The 15751-nt window shown below is 38.9% G+C and overlaps 1 protein-coding gene across 1 annotated transcript in view; it reads right to left on the bottom strand.

Annotated features, from left to right (window-relative positions):
- Positions 1-15751, bottom strand: part of ZCCHC24 (zinc finger CCHC-type containing 24) — a 118580-nt gene that overhangs the window by 89314 nt on the left and 13515 nt on the right. Inside the window, exon 2 of the mRNA XM_059821150.1 lies at positions 11633-11833. Coding sequence (XP_059677133.1) covers positions 11633-11833 — 201 coding nt within the window. The remainder of the gene's footprint in view (positions 1-11632; positions 11834-15751) is intronic.

Genomic DNA, 15751 nt, shown 5'->3' with positions numbered 1-15751 from the left:
GGGTCTCCTTTCCTCGCCCACATAAGACCCACGGGGCAGTGTTTGGGAGGGCTGAGTGTGCACTTGGGCTGGGTGTTCTTGGCTGCCAGGTGGTGTGGGTACGCTGGCTCAGGTGGAAGTATTGATTTGTCTGTGCTGTTGCAGAGTTTTATCTATAGTTGCACACCTGCAATGTGGGTTAAAATTAGAAATAGACTTGAAACCAGTATTTTGTATATGAAACCCTTGAACCTGGGAAATGTTCCGTGTTACTCTGAACTCACATCCAAAATTACAGCTTGAGACCACGTTTAAGTGTAGTTGAAATGAAACAACAAAGGAGTTGTTTACAGGGCTCAGTAATACAGAAGATCTCAAAAGGTGCTGCTGTACCCCTATGCACGTTTCTGCACAGTCAGAGAATAAGTTGGAAACAAAGAGCAGCAAGTATCTTGTGGAAAATCAGACACAAATCTGAGGATGAACTAGTTAGTAATCAAGATTGTGTCATTTCCAAAATGTCTGCTGTTGCTGCTAAAATCCCCAAATGTTTCAGCTTAAATGCCTGTCTACAGGCTTTGTTGCCTTAGCTAATAATTTGGCACTGACCGGGCTCTGAAATGAAAGGCTTATTCTTTGTTTTCTCTAATTACTATTAAAACATTTTTAGGTTTCCTTCCCTGAAGGAAATCTGGAAGAAATTCTACAAACCTGGGAAATGTCTCCTTAAATAACAGTCTTCTATCAGTAACATCACAGATAATTTCTAGTCTAAAATATAAAATGTTAAGGAACTAAGTTTACAGTAAGCTTATCAGCAAATCTGACTATTACTTTTTTGCAAGGTGTATTTTGCTATTAAAAATGAATTACAAAATTTGAGATCTTTAGTATTGGTTTTGGTGAGCTGATGCAGAGAAATAGCCTAGGAGTTAAAAGAGGACTTGTGTCTGTGAACTGAAGTTGTGTTCTCAGCTCTTTTACTCTAACAGTGGGGGAAGTTATTAGGTTTCTGAGAGTCACATTATACATTTGTACAACATAAATATATTGAATTTCTGGATGTAGAGTGGAGTCAGAGCTAACACTTCCAGAATACAAACAGGGAAAAACAAAATTATGGAAGTGACTGCTTAATGGTACTGATTTTAGGGAATCAACAGTTTTTATAATATTGAAAGCATTAGGAATGGCCTTATGTTAAAAAACCAAATTAAAAATAAATACAGATTCTGCTCTCACTTGAATTTGCAAAAAAATTAGCATGACTGGGTCTTCAAAGTCTCCAGGTTTGGTGTTTCAGCAAACTTACTGACACTATGCTTTCACAGGTATGCACTGAGTGGTGCTGCTGCAACAAGGAACCTGCAGTCAGTTTTTATGCCATCTGCTCTAAAATACCATTAATGTAAGGCTAAAACACGTGGCTTTTGCTATGTGGGCAGCAAATGGCGGCTCTATCAAAATGTGCTCCTTCTGTGAGGGAGTAGTGACTGGAGAGCTACTCCAAACATACAGGGAGAGCCTCTTCAGGATTACAAACTGAATGCTAAACAAGCCCTTGAATCTTAGCATCACTACCAAGATCAAATGGTCTATTCTCCAATAGGTGCAATGACTTCTAAACTGATTTTAATCCTCAGGTATTCCTTTGTAGCCACAGCATTGCTGGTTATAAGTGAACTCAACTCACACAGTATACTCTGTAGGTAATACTGCTCCAAAAAGCGTCACCGGGACTATTTCATCAGATTGCATGATGTCTCCTGAGCTTGATGTCCAAGAGGCTGACATCCACGCATCAGTAGAGCACAAAGACTTGTGTTCCTGATTCGTGCAGTGCTGCCTTCTCTCCATCTTCTGATCTAGCTCGCTCAGCTAGTCTGAAGGATGTATATAAAATCCCACGAAGCATAGATGGGCATTAGTTACTGGGGCAACTCTGTTTGCATCTGATAATAGACCTTTTTATAGCTATAAAAGGGGCCATATCGAAATATGTAAGGCTCCTTTTATATTTATTGACATAAACTAGATACAGCAGAATAGTACCAATACTTGTGCTATACCAGGGAAATGGAAGAGGACTTTCCATTTAGTATCTTAATTTCTTGAGGGAAGTGACATATCAGGAGAGAAAGGCGGGACTGACTGGTACATCTTGACAGCAGGAAAATAAGAGAGGGGCCCCTTGGGTTGGAATTGCATCTTCACAATCTACAGACTGCCCTGGGACAATCAGAAAAGCAAGGAGAAGCTGAGCTGCAGCTGCTAGCTGTTGCCGGCAGAAACTGCTGCTCTGCCTTTAGCAATTTGTTCTCGTTCTTCACTGCTCTTGCTATCTGTTTGCCAGCTTCCTCCCCTGTACAGTAAGTTAAAAGGAAAAGATAGGGAGAGACAAGGCAGTTCACTCCCCCGACAGTCGCCTTCTCCTCAACTGCCAGAGCGTGCCCCATTTATCTGACACCACCCCAGCCTCTACTCAGACCTTGTAGGCCTTCTTTCATTAGGCATGGGATTATTAGAAAATGCATGTTCACTTTTGAGAAACTGGGAAATGATATGTGAAAGATATAAATGTTCATTTGAGTAAATGAAACTTCTGAAACATTGCAAAGCAAAGAATGTTTCTTCCACTTCAGATGTCTGCCTCAACCTTTTGCTTTTTCAGCTGAACACCTTGTTGAAATAGACATTTTCCTAGAGAAAACTCCTTTTGAAAAAGGAGTTATTTGATTGACTTTCTAAATATAGATTACACGAAGCTACATTTTTACAGGAAGAGTTTGTGCATGGACATTTTGACAGGTGTTATTTCCAAGGTTTAGGGTCTTTTGTTTTCTGTATTTGTTGTTGTAATAAATGCCTGTTTGCTTCAACTTTTATGTTTTAGCAGTATTGTATTTTGCAAGAGTATTTTATTTAAAAGCACCGTGAGGAAGGATTGTGGTAGACATTAGAGCTGGGAGATACAGAGATCTTGAAGAACAATCAGTGATCTCTTATTGCAGAGCATGAAAATTTAGTTACTTATCATAAAATAGAATCACAGTATCATTAAGTTTGGAAGGCACCTCAGGAGATCACCAAGTCCAACCTCCTGCTCAAACCAGGACCAACCCTGAGTTCAGGTCAGGTTTCCTTGGGCTTTGTCCAGTCAGATCTTGACCTCTTCCAAGCATGGATGAAAATTCCACGACCTGTATTTCACACTAAACCAAAATACTCTTACAAAGTGAGAAAACACGATTCACTTAATCTTCCATTACTCCTTTCTTATCAGTGTGAATGAGGAATTGATAAACTAGTGTGGTTTTGACCTGGTAGTTCTCTCTCTACCTTATCTATAAATCAGCTTGTGGAGGGCTGGAAACCAGACATTACTTTCCCTCTCAAGAGGAATGCTCACAGTATTCATTTCCAAGCTAAGCACTTAATTATGGTTTATCAGGAGTTTTACCGCAAACTAAGCAAATATCAAATTGTTGGTAAACAGAGTTCAGATTTAGACCAATGCAATGTTCAGTCTACTTCAAAGGAGTTTATAAAAGTTTCCCAGTGACTTGCACAGGATTTGGATGTGGTCTGTTGCGCACAATTTTTAAATATAACTATAAATTATGCACATTTAAGATACTCAGTTGTATTATTATTATGCAGATATACAATGGTAGAAACGTAAGGCTGGGAGATGCTTTGGGATGTTCTCTCACTTGTCCCTGGACAGGATCACCTGTGAAAATCCTGATGTATGTTTATCTGTACTGTTCTGAAAGTCTTGCAATGATCAAGAGCCTTCCCAGGCACTCTATTTCAATGCCTCACAGTTAGAAAGAACAGCCTAGTTGAAGTCCAGTACTACGGACTCATTAGCTATGGATCTGGAAAACAAACTGTGCCCTTCATTCAAAGTTTTGTACATATTTGCAACTTACTAATATGTCTTTTCATGGGAGCAAACAACACTGGCTCCTCAGTCTTTCAACAGAAGTCATGTTTCAGAGATCCCAAGTTAATTTCTTTCCTCTCCAGTCTTCCCCGAATTACTGTGCTCAACCTGGACCCAGTTGAGGCTCTATCAATGCCGAAACCTTATTCAGTTGAAATGCCAGGTATCCATAAGGGTTTACATTTAAACAGCATTCTTTTCCTGATATCCCCCTTTTTGTCAGTTGATGACTGACTTGAATTTATCTAGATAGTGAATATGCAAATGAGAATCAAAGGTAAAAGAAAAGAAGTTGGAAAACCTCAATGAAACCTCAAATTCTGTGGTGGGTGATCCTCCAACACCTGTCACACAGTCCATTGGTAACTGTCACACAGGACCTGAGATTCCACCCCAAGGTTTCCACAAAGACCAAGCAAGCGTGCCCTCTTACAGTATTTGTCTTTATCTCATCTGTTTACTTTGCATTTCCCAGAGCAAAAAAAGTTTGAACTTGTATAAGTAATAAAGACAGAACCACAGTAATAACAGCTTAGTAATGGTACTGAAGGAGGAGTTTGGTTTTGGCTGGTCTTCCAGACTTTTGGGAATGTAATATCAAGTAGTGTGCTAGACAGGAAAGGGGCACAGACACAGGTCACTAGATATTTCTGTTTTCTTTTTCACTATCTAACTGCTCTTATTCTGGTTTGTTAGGGTTCAGTATCTTCTTTCCAAGCACCCAGTTTATCAAACAATTGGACATAAATGCCACATATTATAGCCACAGTTTTAAAATTAGTACTTTGGGAGCATGCTGTCAAAGCAGGGCTGTTTGGATCCCCTCTATGCACATACAGCTGTGCAAGTTACTTGCCTCTCTGATAAATGGTTTAAAGCCATGACATGCACAGCTCATTCAGAATTTCCAAAACAGAGAGAAATGAGTATTTTCTGATGTTTCAGACTCTTAAACAGCTTACATTTCCAGAGGTAAAATGGATGTGACAAAATTACAGCCCACCATACTTTTGTTACAAGATTTCTGCAAGTCTTCATAATAAAAGTAGAAATGATCTGAGAAAATATACCCAGCTAAACTCAGAATCTCTGAGAAAACTTGGCAGGGCTAAGTTCAAGCATATGAGAAAAAAAAGCCCTGCAATAAATTTTGTAGTATATTTGATATCATGAAGTTGTCAAAGTGGCTGCATGTGGTAAAAAAGTAATTTAAAATATCTTAGCCAAGTCCAAATCATCTAAAATAACTTTATGCAGGTTCTGAGTGGAAAAATATGAGTAAATGAAAGTAGTATGTTGTGTATTAACAAGACTTTTGAGAGCCTCTAATTGTTCCAGTATGTCGTAAGGTGGAAGTTTAGTATGTGCATAGATATTTACAGAATGAAGACCTAAGAATTACAATTTCTTATAGAGATATATTTAGGTGAAGAAACATGCACTATACAAAATGGGTTAATGTATCAAAATGTATTTCAAAGATAGAGAACTGAGGGGCTGGATATATATAGATTTGCTTTCTGGAGTGCCACATGCAGTTTGAAAGCAATTACATATAGTAGAGATTAACAGCTTTTCCCCCCCTTGTAATACAGGCATACAGGTTCTCTGTTGGTACTGGTATTATTAAAATCAGTGCTACTGCACCACAGATTAATTTAGCTGTTGTTTTCTTTTATTATATGCCCCATATTTTAATCTTTATCTCTGTAAGAGGAATACTAATTTTAGTAATTCAAATACTGCTTCATTCATATCAGGGACTGCACAGTCAGGCCTCTAATAACTCTCTAAGCTAACATAATTAAAGCATAAACAAGAGACACCCGTACAGCACCGTATCAAATGCCAGCAAGTATATTCTGATCAAAAACTATGGTGGAGCCTGCAAAATTGAGCCATACAGGGTTTCAGATTCCTGAGAGACTGGAGAGCTTGATCCCTCATCCTATAACTGAATAAGAATACTGATATTTCACTCAGTTCAATGGAGAAAAGACGTGTGTGTTTGTAAGCCATCGCTCGATATCCAAAAGACTCCTGTAAAATGTAGCAACTGTTAAAAATTATTTTCAGAGTGAACTTTAATATTTTTCAAAGTCTATGATCTCCTTTCCTTCCAGAGCTCTCTGAAACATCGTCTTCCACCTAAGAAAAATAAATTTCAAGAGGTTTGTGGTTTTTTTGCTTTTTTAAAAATTAAGATCTCTAAGCCAAAACCCAGAAAGGTAAAATCTTTCTATCTTTGTAAAGATGGCAGCTTGTTCATTATTGCCATCTTGGCCAGCCTTTGGTACTTGGAAGAAGCACAGCTGTGGACTCCTTTGGTACTAGGAGGAAGCATAGCTGTGGACTCCTTGCATTTTGCAGACATTTGAGATCCTTGCACAACCATAAGGCACAAGACAAATCAGATTAGTGCTTCAGGCATGAGAGTCACTGCAATCTTGCAGCCAAATAGCTGCCTGCTGAGCCAACTCTACTGCCAAAGATCCACTATATCTGACCACAGGGAGGGACAGCTTCAGGGCAGCATGATCTGGCAGACCAAACTATGGACTAAGAAGAAAGGACTAAACTCAGCTTGACACTGATTTCTTCCACATCCTGCATGAAACCACAAAAGCAAATCTATACCAACTCAAGCAGCCACAGTCATTACCTACTACTCCCATTGACTTGAATATGTGTTCTCAAGGTACTTTAGTTTTACAGGATCTGCTTCAAAGATCACTGTTGGCAATGGAAAGACTCCCACTGTTGGCCTCATTAATATGGATCATGCCATACATTTCATTCACAGATTTAAAAATGCAGTGCAAAATTAGGCTAATACTGGTTTCCATTACGTATACGTCTGTGGTAGTATGTCTGTACTTCTATGAGCAGGCACACGCATTTTTCTCTATGAGTACAGTGTAAAATTGGAAAACACACTATGTGACAGTCTGTATCTCCCAGGGCCTTGACTAAATAGTTGTATTGCACCAGGGATGTGACTGCAGAACAGTGATATTGGCCCGTATTTTTTTTTTCCACCAAGCCTCCATGATGTGAGAGTTCCTTGCCTGTGTAGAAATTTACAGGAATTGTCAGGAAGACTTTTTCGGAGAGCTTGGCACTGGCACAGGGATCAGAGCAGTCGTTCAGCATTCAGAAAAACATGGCTGGAGCCATGTATTTTTGAGTGAGTAGGGCTGCACATATTTTCACAAAGGGATTTGACAGCACTTGAATAAAGTTAGGACAGGGAGACCAGCAGATGGAACTGGTGCTTGGCAAAAACACAAGGTAGAGCAGTTTGGAAACTTTGAATACAGAGATGCTTTGCTGGAGCTCTGAGCTTGAACCTCTACAAGTACAAACTTTGTTGCTGCCTTTGCTGTTAATCCATTACTGCCCAAGTTAACAAAGGAATGACATATGCAATAAATGAGGTCTAGGATCTGCGTCCACATATTTCCTTCCCAAAGAAGATTTTGAACCATGGCAAAGGTTCAGTCACTCAGCAACTTCTTAGAATGTGAACGAGGTGTTTTATTCACAAGTGTCCATATATACTGTATCTAACACCATACCTCATTATCCTATACTTTCTGCATATTAAACCTATATGATAGGTCTGAATTTAGGGTGATGACATCATGGAATGGTGGCAATGTCAATAACATTCCTATACTGTAAAGGAGCAAGATTCATTTTGTATAGGCCATGCATAGTACAAACAAACCTACTGTTTATATTTTGGAGGATTTAAAAATACAGACTACAGTGATAATGGGTGAAAAGAGAAAATGTAACTTTTTTAAAAAGGTCTTCTATGAGTTTCTACATCTGCTAGATAAATAAATGTTATAAAGAATCATATATCTTAACTATTACTGGCCCAAAGCTCATCATTATTTGTCCTGGCAAGGGAAAGAAAACCTGCAGTTATCATGCATATATAAGAATTGCACTGGCACAGTACCTTTGAGTACACAAAGAAGTAAACAAAGTTTTGACAAATCTAAATACATATATATTTATATATCATGCAACTAACCACTAGTAAACGAGATAGGAAGAGTATTCTTGTTCATCACCTTCCTTGCTATTTAAAGAGAAATATTTTGTATATTTGATGGCATGGTCAATGATAATTTACAAGGGCCACTATATTAAGAGCACTGCTTTTAACCTTTATTTTCTAGATATTTTTCAGTTCATTCAAGTCAATGAGAGTTCTGTATGTGAAAGAACGTCGGAGAGGTATGAGTAAGATGTTACCGTCTAAGCCACCGAAACTCAAAAATTAGTTCAGAGAAAATGTAAATATGCTATAAAGATGACACTAAAGATAAAAAGTGCTGTTTTTCATAGACATAGTAATTGCAACAAACAGTTTTTGCAAATGTAGGCAAATTGGAAATGATGAATTGCAGTCATAACTTTGCTCTCATTTCTGGTAGTTTCTAAAACAGAAAACTTTCTATCACTACAGATCACACAAACTACGTGTTAAAATAACAGAAGTTTGCTAAATCCCATTTCAATTTCCAAACAGATAATTTTGGACAGGATGTTGGACAAACTGCAGATACCTGAGGTACTGAAATACTAAATCTGGCCTTTTTTGTTTATAATTATTTAACCTCCTAGAATATGATCATCACTTAAGATATAAATCTGAACCAATACATGTATTTTCATCAGTATGGTATACCATCAACTTCTACAGCAAAAGAAAAAGAACACACGTCTTTACAGTGTTTATAACAAGCAGAATTAAGGGAGGATGTAAAGTCTCAAAGTTGTTACACAATTTATTTGTTATGCAGGAAAAACTCCATAAAACGCCCCATTTCAAAATCTGTTTCTTATTAGGCAGTTACATAAAAAGAAAATAAAAATACCATATGATTTACTGATATGCATTTTGCCCAAATCAGATTAGTTTGTCTCTTTTCTCTATCCAAATGTAAGTACTTCAAAAATGCATAGCTACAGCCCTTTTTTTTTGGTAGGATTTGCAAAACAACTTTCATTTTTGACAGCGCTAGAGAAACTAAGCATCAAAATCTAAGCTATTAAGTAGTGCATATAATGTTCAAATTAAGAAATCGGCTATTGTCAAAAGCAGTGGTAACAAATGGGGACTTCTAACAAAGGCCTCATCCTGCTGTTGGTCCTCCCTTCTTGTGCACAATGTTTTCAACATTTTGAACATAACTCGTGTGCACAGGGTCATCCTCTGTAGATCTGTCCTCAAATTTAGATAAAATAAGGGAACTGCTTAAGTTTCTGTGAATGCTTAAGTCTTCTCTTTTTCAAGAAAGCACTTATATGCTGATTAGACCATAAAGCACTTGTGTTAGAAATCTCCAATAAAGCAGAACTAATTTCGTATCACCTGTTCCTTAAGTAACACAAACGTTGATCTATAGAAACAGGTATGTGCACACACAGCAAAAGGCATTGATGAAATCTGTTCTGGGATGCCATACGTACATGTAGTCATGCATGCGCAAGGAGATGAAAAGCACAAGAGGACAGCCATGAGAAGCACTGGGGAATAGAGAGTCTATCTACTTTTTGTGAGAAAACCTGGCTCGGTTAGTCCTACAGAATGAATGCTGAGCGAGGACATGATTGCAGTCTATTAATACATCCTGAGATAAACACCAGGGAGGGAGAAGAGCTATTTCAGTGGAGGACAATGTTGGGAGGAGCACAAATGACTATAAAGTGGCCATGAGCTACACTTATCCTGGATATTGGAAGATTTCTAATTATGAGAGGACCGAGGTTCTGGAGCAGCTTCCCACATCAGCAGTAGCGAGGGCAAAATACTGAACTGCTTCCCAGCTAAAACTTGGTCAGTTTACGAAAGGGACTGTATGATATGGCTGCCTGTAACTGTAGAAGACTGCGTGCAGTGAGCAAGCGGATGCCTGCCGGTCCTGTGTTCCTTCACTCATTACTTACTAGCTCATAGGCCAGCCACAGAGTACACTCTGTAGGAAGTCTTTTTCCTGCTTCACAGAGAAATTGAAGACATTACTAGCGAAATCTTAAAAAAATCACATAGGATGTGCAATTTAAGTAAATTAATCTTCCTACAGGAGCCTTAATTTGTTTGCGTCTCCTGGATTTCTGTGGGTCTGTCTTAAATTTTCATTAACTGTTCTTTAATCTCTAGTGCCTCGAACTGTAAAAATACCTATGAAATAAATAATGCATTTCTGCTCCAACTCTGACACGTTCACTTGGGACCATCTGTGCAAGCTGCATCTTGCACGTATTGATCGTCAAGGGACCTGTTGCATTCATTTGGTTTCTTACACAGCACGGCACAGCCATCTCCCACAGTTCAGCACTCTATTTCTCTCTGCCGCATATTTAGTAGTTGTAGTTCTAATCCCCTTGTTAAGTAAGGTATGCTATTACATTTTGCTGTAACACGCTAAACTAAGTACATTAAACACAGAAGTATATAGTATACTAGAGTATTTTTTATATCCCAGCAAGTAAAGTTTCATATTTTTTTCCTGAAGAAAACTGCCTTACTCACCGTATATCGAAATAACAAAAGTATTTTCAAGTGCCACACCCAAGACTGCAAATGTACTTTAATTCCACAGTTTTTGTTAGAATTAATGAAAGATAGACAGCTAAAGTCCATGAAGAAAACAGTTTAGTCTATGCATAACAGCAGGAGGAATACACTCAGCTAAAACTCATCTAACATTTGACTTGATTTCATGCTGACCCTGCTCAGCTGGCAGATGCTTTTCTGCCTGTTTTGGCTTATATGTCTGACATCCTCAATGGTGAATTAACTGTAATTAATCCTATGCAGATTAATTCTGCTGAAAGTCACACATTAAGAGGGTAGGAGGTTAAAGCCATAGTGAAGTGGATGCTAGTAATGTCCACATCTGTATTTCTAGAGTATTGGCAGCACTTTAATTTCCTTGGGACTCTACATAGAATATTGTTGGAGTTGTTAAAGTTTAAGCCAGCAACACGCCTACATCCAGCTGAAACTTGAGAGGATGGAGAAACCTCGCACACTGTGGCTTGGAGCCTCAGAAAAAAAAAATCGCAGATTGGTGAGTCGTTTTAGTGCACACTGGTTTATACCTATTTTCTAAGGAAATAAATACTGCCAGTTTTGCCACTACAAAAAAGTTCTGGGAGTCCAAGACGGCCACGTTTGCCAAGTATAGCAAACCTCTTTTATGCGATGGAAGACATTTTACACCAGATGTACTTGGAGCTTGTGTCACTGCAACACTGATTCAAAGTCCTCATCCAGTTTAACAATTTCTTCTCCTTTAGCATATGTAACTTGTTATATTTTTATTAAGTGCCATTGCCAATCTGACCATACAGTGTGCTGCTTGAAAAAGTATTTTACAAAATCTCTGTGATAGAAAATTAAATAGTAGCCATTTTAAAAGCTTCCAAAATCTACTTGTCATGTGCCTAGATTAATATCTTTTGTAATTCTTATTAGGCAAATGAAATAGCGTATTTTTTCCATCGGCATTATGATAAAGAATGTATTAAAAGAACACATGGCTAGCTTGGCACTTTGTCAAGATGTTTCTTCAGGGGTACTCACTCTACAGAACCATTTCAGTCAAATCCTCTGTTACTAAATCAAGGAATGGTGGAAATTTCTGTGATTATTTTTCCAGAATATTGTACATTCCTTACCTGTGGGCAGTCTTTGATGTAGTGTCCCTTGTTAAAGCAGAGGTGGCACAGGTAGTTGGGAGGTGGCCTCTTGCTGGGTTTTCTGGCTTCTGAAGAAAGGGATAGGTCAGAGAAATGCTCGGTGAGGGAGCTTAACCCATCCACAATGTTATTAAGAGAGCCATAAGGCGATGCACTCTTGTACAGACTGCTGCTCAGAGCCTGCAAAAGAAAAGAAAAAAGTCACATGAAACATAGTACTGTATTAATGATTATTCTGAGACTGATCTGAGTAGGGGAACAATAAAAATAGCAGAAAAAATGTGAGGTTTTTTTTTCATTAAGAACACGGCTGCATATTTGAGGAGAGCAATATACAGGTCATTAATAAAGAAGATTCTTGAAGGCAGTGCAGTGGAGCTGGTCACCCCACTGCTGAGGAAACTATTGATCTTGCCATGGTTCACTTAGTCCAACCTTTCCACTAAGCAACAATTGCTTTCTTGTGTTTGATCATACCACAGTCATGGTACAGTCAGAATATGCAGGCAAAAAGCTGAACTGCACAAAAGGCAACGTTTTTGTGTCCTTTTGTGTCCTACTTACACAAATGATACTGAAGTCAAGGAAAGGAAAAGAACACCAAGACAAATGTAAAGTAATTTTTAATTTCCAATCTGGTTAATGAGACAGTCAACAGAGAGTCCTGTGTTCAAACAGTAACAAGAAACATTCAGATCTATATTTGTCTTGGATTTTCTAAGGGGAAACCTGCTGTGATTTAAACACTAAATACTTAATTTTTGTACTTCACCTCAATAGGATCTTCACACTCTCAATCTGCAAATCAAAATCAGGAGCTCCTAATTTGCCATTCTGTGGTTTTAGAACAGCAGGAAACCCATAATCACCTAAATAGCTAATCTCCCTAATAGAGATAACAAGGATTCATTCACTTTAATGTGTTAAGACTCAAGAGAAACTGTGTAGTAGGAGTTTAAAAAGTAAATAATAACTTTTTAAAAAAAAAAACACACCAAAACATGGTAATGAATCACTGTAGAAACAGGACCAACTATTGACAGTCCTCTCCACCCTGAAATGATGGCACACATTTCACAGGGTGTTTCTATGTTAGGTTTGATACACCTCCCAATAATGCGATGCTTATGTCATTCTCTTGGATTCAGAGAATTACTGCTGGCTTATGAGAAGGTGAGTTAAGAAGAGGTCCAGTCTGTGATTCTGTGCAGACTTTGTTTTTCAGTGCTATTAAATCCAAATATTTCAATGGAGTCTTTATATATGTCATATATGTTTTTATATGTTTATATATGTTATACACATATTGAAGACATGTATTGAAATTGATTTAGAGAGTTTGTGACATAAATCTGAAATGGAATTACATTTATCTGAGAGATCTCAAACATTCAGGATGTCTGCACAGTGAGTGCGTTTTCTGGGTAACAGTCACATACTGACAGAATCATACTAAATCTCTAGGCACAATTACCTGGATGAGTCCCAACTATCACTGAATCCCATCCCACTGCAGATAGTGTATACTGTAAATAAAATTCAGCCTAAGGGGCAGGCCACTGCCATACAGATAATCCGCTTCACCCACCCTCACTATAGTCAAACACAACATGCTGAGCTCCACTGATCCCTCTTACATGGGTGCACGGCAGCAGGATCAATTCAAAGGGGCACAGAGTAGAGTCTGATCTCAAGGGGGGACTTCCCACATGTCCTGGTACTGGAATGCCCATCATTTTACCCCCAGTACAGCATAGTGCTGTGCTGGTGCAAGATGTTCTGGCTGCTGAGAGAAGAATCAGTCAATTTGTTTTAGGGGTTAAACCCATACATTTTAAAAGGAAAAGCGATTTCAAAAACTAACAAAAAGGTTTTAGCTGCTTTAGCCATCAAGCAACTAGATATCTCCAATGGTCACTGGAATTTATTTTCTAGGATTTATTGGACACTATTGGAATGAGAAATTCTTGGCATCAAATTGTTAAAAGGAAGGGGAAGTGCTATGGATGCCAAAACAGTATTAATTAAGGATCTTCAAGAAGTTCTTGTCTCCCTAGGAGCCACTTTCTCTTCCATACAGTTGGAAGAATATAAAATCTTTCTTTTTAAGAGCCCCTCTTAACAAAAGATTCTTAAAGTACTTCACATGCGTTACACCCACCAGTAACTTTGCAAATTCCCTACTATCTGATTTTTATAGAAAGGTGAGTGTAGGGACACACAGAATGTCCCAAATTCTTTACTCATTGCCGAAATCTGGAACATCCCCTGGGGATGTAGAATATATAACTCCTGCCCATCAGGAGGCTGCTATTTCTGCCCCCAGGGCCAACACAGTGACAAAACATACCTATCTGCTGCCTTCAGTGGGCTTTGAATTGGACATATGACAGTGGTGACTATTTTCTTTTCTACATATCCTTTACACTGAGCTATTACCCCCATTGTAAGGGAGCAATTTGGCACCATGACTGGATATTATGAAATTCACTCCTCCACCAACTCTTCTTGGCTCGTTTCAGGTCAATAGGGAAATGTAAGGGTTGCAATGACCACAGTTTTGCCCACTGTCAGCAAACCTTTACAAACTTTTGTTTGCTTCAACCATGGCAGCCAGAAGCCTTGTCACAGGCCAGGATCCCGTCAGACTACAGGCTGTACTGACACTAAATCATAATCTTAGCAGCCACCAACTGCTCTGTGGCCGAAGAGCCACACATGGCTCTGAAAGTGGCCAGCTGGTTCAGCTGGCAGGGCATTTGAGCGATACGTGCCAAAGCTGGACATGCCAAAACATCCAGTCTACACACGCTACCATGAAACGCTTCCCTATAATCATCTTGAGACCCAGTGTTAAAAAAGGAAAAGACACAAATATAACATCCCAGAAGATGACAGTAAAGGAGAAGACGGGCATTGCTGACGTCACTGGTGCTTCAAAGAACAATGAATTCATTAAGGAAAATTTCTAGATGATCCCAAGATGCAGCCCATCCCTCCTGGTATACAGTCAGGCAAACCGTTTCAGCAGTTCCTGAAATCTGACCTGGAAAATGGTCTTAAATCAGTTTAACTCCAAGTCAATGTGAAAAACACATCAATCTGGCACTTGAAGGATGCTATAAAGAGCACCAGCGCAAACAGTGCTACATCCTGTTGCCAGCTGTGGAAATCTCCAGTTCTTCAGAAGGAGATGAGGAAAAAAGCCATTCTAAAAAGCCAAGTTATATAATAAGGGTGGTGGTGGGAAAGTTCATTCCTGCCCCTGGAATCAAATACCAAAAGCCCAGGAACATGTAATGAATGCGATGAAAGCAAACGGTGATTTAGTCCATTTTGTCTTTGTGGAAGACAAGGGGTGAATGACTGTTGCTGAGATACATAAAACAGGGTGGGGTTTTTTGTCTGGGGCACTTAATTGAGCAAACCAGCAATTCAAACCTTACAAACTGTTTGCACTGCTGCAAAGGGGATTTTTAAGAAGGGTTTTGAACGAAAACTTTGAATTAGCTTCACACTCAAAGGGGATGTCCAGGGGATGATCAGAGTGACAGGGAGAATGTTGATGGTCTCAGACAGACGACTGGAAAGGAAAACAGAGAGGAAGAGGGAAATGCACCCTGACTCATTCTGGTCTTAAGTGTATTGGTACACATCTGGGAGGTGTCAGGGAGACTGCTCCTCTGATGAATTCCACCAAAAGCAATGACTGCTTTGTGTTCACAGTGTGCCACTAGTAAAGCCAACCCATTTCTTTAAAAAGCAGACAACAAATAATACCTCTCAAATGGAGTCTCATTCTGAGCTCTAACAGGATAGAAAGGATTTGGCAGTGAAAGGGTTAGTGCTCTCAAGAAGCCCAAAGACCACACTGCAAATCCTAATTACAAAGCTCATCAGGCCAGCTGCAATGAATTCAGGATTTCCTTATCTTGCTGTCCTGGGAGGATGGGGGATCTGGTAGTAAAACTTAGAAACTGGCTTGGTGGGAAGTTTGAGCTGATAATACAGGTTGGTTTGTTTGTTTTTTCTTCCTGTGAAACTTCTTGACTTAGTTGAAAATGAACCAAACTCAAAATCTGGTGTTGTACTTTCCAA

This window comes from Gavia stellata, chromosome 9 (assembly GCF_030936135.1).
Source record: "Gavia stellata isolate bGavSte3 chromosome 9, bGavSte3.hap2, whole genome shotgun sequence".
Lineage (NCBI taxonomy): Eukaryota > Metazoa > Chordata > Aves > Gaviiformes > Gaviidae > Gavia > Gavia stellata.
Note: the sequence above shows the minus strand (reverse complement) of the source record. Positions and strands in the feature narration are given on the sequence as shown.